General features: G+C 34.8%; 1 protein-coding gene across 1 annotated transcript; it reads left to right on the forward strand.

Annotated features, from left to right (window-relative positions):
* Nucleotides 1–1,257: 1,257 nt before the first annotated feature.
* Nucleotides 1,258–8,600, forward strand: LOC113695515 (putative disease resistance protein RGA4). The gene is made up of 2 exons (XM_027214639.2): nt 1,258–2,108; nt 6,385–8,600. Exons 1-2 carry the CDS (start codon nt 1,338–1,340, stop codon nt 8,545–8,547), a joined length of 2,934 nt encoding a protein of 977 aa, XP_027070440.1. The 5' UTR covers nt 1,258–1,337; the 3' UTR covers nt 8,548–8,600.

Below are 8,600 nucleotides of genomic sequence, written 5' to 3' on the forward strand. Positions count from 1 at the left end.
TCTCGGCCCGGACCGTTCCACATCGGTCTCAGTCCACACTGAAAAAAAAAATTCTTTTACCTGATATTAAACATCTCAACTGGGATGCGTTTGGATTGAATGTCACGGATGTTACCAATATTGGTAGAACAGATGTATGTTAAAACTGTTAGTGTCAAAGTCAGGAAAGGTACATCTGATCATGATAATACCATCAATAGGCTCTACCTTTTTCAGTTTGTCTAGATAATTCGAAATCCACAATGTCAAATCTTTCACATTTGTTTAGACTGCTGTAGATTTATTGTTGTTCAACAGTTAATTTAAGTAACAAAGGACTCCTTGGCCACGATCAAGCAAAATTTCAAGATCTGGGTAAGACTTATACTCTGTGTTCTAGGTGCAAGAATTAGAGTCATATTCCCCCTATTAGCAGTTAGAATCCTTCCTGAAATACCAAATTATTCAATTCAAGCCAACCTATTCAGTTTTCTCATATTGTTTGATTAACGATTTCACGCAGTCAAGCTGGTTTGCTCATTGCCCCTTTCACCTGAAATTTCCGTGCTGGATGTCAGTCTCACGATCTACCAGAGAATGCAAATTCTGATACAGATCTTTGGTGGAACATCTGACAAATATGTGAACCCCTATAGGACCCAAATATTTGCGAGATCCATCTGTGGACCCTTAGAGACCACCAGTACAACAAAACATGAAGCAATGGATATCATTCACACCCTGTGAAAATCAAGACCTTTGTGGATCAGCCAGATAGGACGAAATACCAAGAATCTTTAAATCATGATTAAGTCCATCATATACTTTTTCCATCCATCAGAGGCAAGCTTGCTTAGGAAAATATATGTCCAACAAATATGTTATAGCACATATACTTTTTTTTTGCCATAATTTTTTTTTAATTTTACTAAGAGGAATTAGAATTTTCACCAGCAATTTTCAGTGTATCTTGCGAGTCAATTAGTGCACCAAATATATGGGAAATGATTTAGTTTCCACAAAGGCATTAAAAATAAAGTAAAATTTGCAAAACTCAAACTTTGCCCCTACGTCAGGGGCACTAAACCAAAGGAAGGGCAAAGTCGTGGTCAATTCCTCTATTCTCAGTCTTCGACAATCTTTTTCATTTTTCAAACTAAATGATTATCATGCTTTAAACAGAAGTTGTTGAATGAAGACTAAGAAAAAATCGAGCTGAGTTTTGTTTTCAACTTAAATAAGATTTTCTAGAAATCCGAATTCCTCTACTAACAGCAACACTAAATAACTATAATTGCCCTTTTCAAGTATTAATCTTCCCATACTCAAGAATCAATCCAACAAAGCTCCACCTGAAGATGTTATCTACAACTCTGTTGCTGAAATCAACAGAACTGGAAAAAACAGGCCTGATTGAGAAAGATGAGGAAGTTACGCTCTACAAAATTCGCCACCGTGCCAGTGGACAGCTCTACACTTTAACAGTTTTACATGGCAGCCACAACGAATCCATCTGGAGAAATTTTCGACAGGAGTTTGGGATCATCCAGGGCCTGGATCATCCCAATGTACTCAAGTGCTATGAAATTTCTGCTCAAAATGATGGTATTCATGTTTTAAGCGAATCCATTGCCAGCAAATCCCTCCGAGGCTCACATATCGCTGATGAATGCTCTCTCAGTGATCTCACACGTCAAGTTTTGGAGGCGTTGTACCATCTCCATCAGAGAAAGATTGTGCATGGAGAAATCAGGCCTTCAAGAATATTCCTCGCCAGTACTAAACTGGGATGCGTCAAAATTGTGTACTTCGGGCGAATTTTGCAGCTTCTTAGGCCATCAGAAGAAAGGCATCTTCATCCTGAGAGGACAAACTCGCTCGATGGCTTTGCAGGGGATTTATGGAGCCTTGGGTTATGCATTCTTGAGCTGTATTTGGGCTCATTTCTTCTTGACACAGAAATTTCTGGTTTACAGCTAAGTCATATTTGTGATCTCTCAACAGCATCAGCTGAGTTCAGGGACTTCATCTCTTGTTGTTTGCAGAAAGATCTGGCAAAAAGATGGACCGCTGAGCAGCTTCTTCATCATCCTTTCATTTTACAGAATTCAACTGGCAGCAATCTCAAGGTTTGTTTCTACTAATCATTTTGAAAACTATGCCATCATAAACATATTGTTTACGTTTTTTAAACTGAAATTTAATTCTTGTTTGATTTTCTGAAGAATTTTTTAAGGATTTCTTTTTTAATTTTTAGAAAGGGAAAATGTAAGGGGAATTCTTGCACAAATTTTAAAAGATAAAATTCACGAAAAATTGGAGAATTTTTTTAAAAATTTTTCTGAGTTTCTCTCTTTATCTTTCACGAGAAAAAAATGAGTATAGTAGGTAACATTAATTTCCATCACACTTGTTTATGGAAAATAATTCTTATTTTATTGACAGCAGTATAAGAAAAGGAATGGAAACACACAACTATCAAAAGAAGATCTCCCTTCCAAAAATTTTTTCCATCTATTTAAAAAAAAATTCTAGTAGAGGAGTAACGGGATTTAAGAATTTATATTAGGCCGGTTTATTGCATATATAATGAATTGATTTTACACTCCAAATATAAGAAACTCTTTACAATTATTCAAAGAGAATTGTAATTTTATTCCTTTATGCATTTTTCAAGAAAATCATTATACTTATTCAAAGAAAATCATAGTTTTATTCTTTTATGCAATTTTCACTCTTGTTTTATAAGCGGGAGGTTTTGAACCAAAGATCTCTTATTTATAATCCCTCCCACCTTACTAGCCAATGCTCTCCTCTTATTTGGAATCCCGCCCCCTATTCCTTTACGCTTGAGTGTTACTTCCAATATTGAAAAATTGATCCTTAACAATTTGTATCCACGAAAGTTCACAGACTTGCATATTTCACCATTCCTCAATTGTATTTGATTGGCACAATCTCATCAATGTAAAAGATCAAATGTGTCGAAAATGAAAAATAAAGTAATGAATTGAAAATATCACAAACAAAAAAATTTCGAGTTACCTTAATTAGGTCTTAGGATTTCGGATTATCGGTATGGAACTTGAGTCTCTAATTCCGTACAAGTACCTAATCATGCTAGCTAGTGAGTGTAAGTAGTTCTAGATAATAAAAATTTGGAGTTCAAAAAAAGATATTTTCATCATCCAAAAAAGAAAAAAAAACACACAAGACGTTATCAATGTGCATTCACGAGACCAATGATATGTGTTGCATTATTGACTTTGCTTGAAGAAAAAGGGTACCGATAAGCGTGGTGGTTGGGTAATAAAATAAGAGGAAACTATTTTCATCAATTCTGACTCTCGCTTTTGCAGTTGTCACTTTCTTTATAGGCTGTTTTCCATTTCTTAATTTCTGCCTTGTTTTGAAAATCACTTGTCTCTAATTCTTCCCTTTAAGAAAAGACAAAATTGTGGCCCTTTAGACCATTAATGAAATGACGACTAAGAAGAGAGCAGTATAAAAAATCAAATAAATAATTCTTGTCGCTCTAGTTTTGTCAATGACGATGTAGTAGCATAAATATTTTACTTCTTCAGTTTGCAATTATTATTTTTTAGTTATTTATTGTAAGACCAATTAAATATATCAAAACATTTGAATAACATAGTTAGACTGAACACAAAATTCGTCAAAATTGGTTTTTTGATTCTCAGAAGTTACATTCACTATCATTTGACTTTTTGACCATTAAATTCCACTAGTTTTTTTTTTCCCCCCTTAAATTTGAAGAACCAGATTCCACTAGTTAAGATTTATTGGTCAATTGAAAAGCTTCTAAGACTCCATAGTAGGAAAAGAAGAAATCATCAATGATTTTCTGAACAGCTTACCATAGATCAAACAGGGAAACTTTGTGACAGAGAATTTCAAATCATATAGTTTAATTAACAAAATCTCCTTTCCAAGGAAAAAGTTACAACTAGAAGTGGCAAAATGGAACCACTGAGCTTGGCTCAGTGGCCATCAGGGAGGGTTAAGTCCCTCCATGGACTGTAGGTGAGGGTTCAAATCTCACCTGCAGAAAAAAAAATTTCAAGAGTTGTGCCAAAAACACTCCTTTGATCTAGTAAGGTCTGTGCCAATAGTTATCATCTCTGAAAAAGTGACAAAATGGATATATGGATAGTGGATCAAATTGAGCCAATCCAATTAAAACTATTTAATAAATGGATCTAAATGGATGCCATTTAAATGGATAGTGTAAAACCATGATCCATCCATTTATCCATTTACTCTCCCAAGTCCTAAATTTAAGATCCAAATATTTTTTTTTTAAAAAAAATACAGATACCCAAGGTTCTATCCTTAAATCACCTAAAAACCTTTTGGTAATAACAAATGCTTGTGCTATTACTCTATTTCAATTCTTCATAAAGTAGTTTCAAATTATTTTAGTTCCAAGAAAATCTAACTACTGTGGTCAATTTAACCTTTCATCATTACTTCAAGTATCATTTTGTAAAGTAATGAACAATTAAGGACTTGGCTACATTATTATAACTTTTAGGTGAATTGAATATGGCTTTGTAGTGGAAAGAAGTTTACTTTTTCAATTTTTTGCACTCCTATTCAAGAGGGATGCCTTGAATAGAAATAGAGTTCCAATAAGAGATCTTATGTTATTTAACAAGTAAAATATTTTCATCACATGAGCACATAGTACCTAGAAATGTATGAAAATCCTTATTATACCATTGATATACAAGCTACCTTATATTTACTTAGTAAATTATTTTTTATTTTTTAGAGGGTTGGGTTGGATGATAAGGGGAGATGAATTGTAAGTAGGAGGTTCTGGATTTAAGACCTTCCACTTATTAAAAAAAAAAAAAAAGAAGGTGTCACTTATATATCTTAACCAATGTCACGGGAACACTTGTTAGAAAAATCCTTTTTATAAATAAAAGAATAAAAGAATAAAAAATTACTTTGACACTAAATGACGCATTTTACCTTTTTCTTTACTTTAGAATGTGCAAGTTTGTGATCATTACTATATGAGAGTTTAATTAAAAAAAAAAAAAAGAGTAGAGACTAAAATATAATTTTAAAAAGGATGGAAGAAGTCTAGGAACTAGAAGCGAATAAAATGCAATTAATGCTATTGGCAACTTGGTATATAAGGCAGTTATGAAGGAAAAATAGATGATCCCACAAAATTCCATCCCACTTTTTTTTTATAAATATTTTCAATCACAATGTGTGTTTTCTCTTTTTTAAATTAAGGGGATATGTGTGGATGACATGAATAATCCATTTAAATCCACTAACATAACTGGGTTTGGATGGTTATCCATTTAAAACCATTGAATTTTTATGGATCATCCAAATCCATTTAAGGTTGGTTTATATGGATGGATTGGTGGATATTAATCCATTTTGCCCGCTGCTAGTTACAACAATCATAAAGCAATTTTGTATATAATTAAATTGATAATAGAAAAAGTTACTCTACTATATCTTTTTCTCTAAGTGTGTGTGTTGTACACCAATTGAAACTGTAATAACTAATAGACAAAGACACTTTTACCATACTTTGGAAAATTAAAGGAAATAAATATTGAAATTTTTTTCATTTCATAAGTTTATAAGATTGAAGCAAAAATTTGATAGGGGAGGAGGAACCTAAGAATTTTGGTTGATGAATTTAGAATAGTAGGAAATAACCATGTGAACCGTATTTACTAGTAGGTATAATGAAAGGGGCATTGAGCCACTAAGATCCTTATGTTTGATGTTACACAAATTTCCTGCATATTTATTGAGATCATTGTGATTTTCAATTATTTTCTTCCAAATAGTCTCAAAATTATGCCCAATTTTGCATTAGTCACTCCATATCAGTAAATTGCTTTAAAGGACCTTGTCCATCGAAAAATTCAGCCTCGCCCTACTTAATTATCATGTAATTCTGGAAGCCTAGTATATAACTTTTACCCAAATCATACTTGTTGTAGATAGTAGAAGTACGAAATTTTGGTTTGTTATGCTTTTAACGAACAGGGAGGCTGCAGCAACTTTGAGTTTTTGGCTAATTATTCCTATGTTATGCATGAGAATCTTTGCTAATAACATTTGTTCTTCTTGCTTTAGTGTTGGTTTGAACTGAAAGATACAATTGATTCATGTGGAGTCTTAGAACAGATGCATGCATAGGAACATGTAAGCTTCAAAATCTAAAGCACATCTGCATGTCTTCCTGGTTGAATATTACAAGTTAAAGATAGTGCAGTTCGTTTAGAGACTTTTCAAAGGATAACAATGGACTAATATTCTTCTGGTACATTATTACATTGTCTTTGTGCAATTCTGAAATTGTGCTAGTGATTGAAAAATTCAGTACTGAAATTGCAACAGGGAGACTTAATGGAAGAAAAGACAAAACTCCAACAGCCCTTTTTGTCTTCATCATCCTCATTTTCTTCTTCCATGACTTCCAAAGGAATCAAGCTGTCTGCAAGTGCATTGCAGTTGTCCCTGGAGCCTGAGAATCACCAAAATGGTAAGATAGAAGTGACAGCAGCAGTTGATGAGGGGAAGTCAGCCCAAAAAAATATTGGAAGTAACAAAAGGAGACCAGGGGAATTCAAGAGGAGCATATCAGATCAGTCACTTCTGGTCCAAAGGTGTGCTAAAAGGAAGAGGCTTAAAGCAAAGGCTGATTTGTATGAGATGCCCAAGGAACTAGGTGTCACATATAAGAACAATGCATCAGACAAGAAAGAAGAGAGAATAAGCGATTATTCGAGCACTGAATCTGAAGAACTAGAAGTCAGACTGGAGAACAGAATGCACTTCTTGGAAGGGGCAGAAGATTCAAGGAGAATAATGCAAGGTGCAGATTTTGAGTTTGAGAGTTTACCTGAACATGTTAGAAGGTGTATGCAGTATTGCTCCTTGTTTCCAACAAGCTATGAGTTGGAGAAAGATCAGTTAGTCCAATTATGGATTGCAGAAGAGTTGATTGATGTAGAACTTACAGACAGGATGGAGGATGATGGAAAGGTATGTTTTGACATTTTAGCAAGTAAGGGGTTCATAGTTCCTTCAAGCTATGACAATCTTCATCGCAAGCAGAAGTATAAAGTGAATGAATCTAAAATTTTGTACTGGTGTCAAAAAGCAATGCTATCCAGGGGTCACTTTCTGAGAATTGGGGATGAACTAAGTGTCCCCTCTGAAATGCCACTTCACTTGTCTTTGGACATGGAGGAGTTTGATTCACTGACATTTGAGACTCTAAAAATTTTCAAAGACCTACACACACTATTATTACTTGGTGATTATGGCTCCTCAATCAAGGAAATACCTCGTGATCTTTTCCTTTGCCTAAAGAGTTTATATACTTTAGATTTGAGCAGAACCCAGATATCGGAATTACCAAGTTCTGTTGGGTGTTTGGAGTCACTACATTATCTTGACCTCTCATATACACCTATAAAAAATTTGCCTGAATCCGTTGGTTCTCTTTACAGTTTGCAGACACTAAATCTTCGAGGTTGTTTTGCTCTTCATGCAGTACCTGAGGGAATAAGTGAGTTGATCAATCTGAGGCATTTTGAATTGGATATAATCCGCCAATTAAACTGCATGCCCAGAAACATGGGGAATCTCAGAAGTCTTCAAACTTTAAAGGCATTTATGGTTGGAAGAGATGATGGATGCAACATTGGAGAGCTCAGGAATCTGAACAATATTGCTGGATCATTCTGCATTGCAAGGCTTGAAAATGTTGCAAACATCAATGAAGCTAGCAAAGCTGGTTTAAGTATGAAGCAGTACTTAAAAAAGCTCGAATTGAGATGGGGAGATCACAGGTTTGATGAGGCTTCACCAGAAGAGGAAGTCTTGGAATGTCTGCAGCCACATAATAGCATCGAAGAGTTACAGATACAATTTTACAAGGGTAAATTCTTTCCAAGCTGGATTGGCAACCCATTGTTTGCTAATGTTGTCAGCATTACCCTCTACAAGTGCGTAGAATGTCAAGTTTTGCCCTCTGTCGGGAAATTGCCCTCACTCAAATACCTGAATATTGTTGGATTGGATAGTGTGCGAGATACAAATGGCCTGTTTTGTAGGAATGTTACAACTGGAAGCCAAATATTATTTCCAAAGTTGGAGAAACTGACACTTGACAACATGCCTAACCTTCAACAGTTCACTGGAGCAGAAAACGGTGACTTCCCAAGCCTAGTTCAGGTTTATATAAGATACTGCCCAAACCTTTTTGAGATGTCATCCGTTTTCCATCTCAAAGTCCTCCAATATCTCGAGATAAGCTACTGCATTAAGCTGCAGTCTGTGCCTGAAGGAGGTTTGCCAGCTTCAATTGAATCACTGGTAATTACAGGTTGCCCTGGTATAAAAGAACGGTGCAATGAGAATGGAGGAGAAGACTGGTACAAGATAGCCCACATTCCTAGCATATGGATTGATTATGAACAAATATCTCGAAATATAGTTTCTGTTGTTCACAGTGTAAAACACGAAAATGAAAGTCATTTTGTCAATGAATGATTTCCATTCAATAAAGCTGAACCTGCAAGTAATATAATCTTTATATTCATGCA

Source organism: Coffea arabica, chromosome 6e (genome assembly GCF_036785885.1).
Source record: "Coffea arabica cultivar ET-39 chromosome 6e, Coffea Arabica ET-39 HiFi, whole genome shotgun sequence".
Taxonomy (NCBI): Eukaryota; Viridiplantae; Streptophyta; class Magnoliopsida; order Gentianales; family Rubiaceae; genus Coffea; species Coffea arabica.

Excerpts from the sequence above, each read along its gene's own strand:
- LOC113695515 (XM_027214639.2), top strand. The coding sequence starts at position 1,338 with ATGTTATCTACAACTCTGTTGCTGAAATCAACAGAACTGGAAAAAACA. Across the intron at positions 2,109-6,384 it reads CAACTGGCAGCAATCTCAAG|GGAGACTTAATGGAAGAAAA; the intron begins GTTTGTTTCTAC and ends AAATTGCAACAG.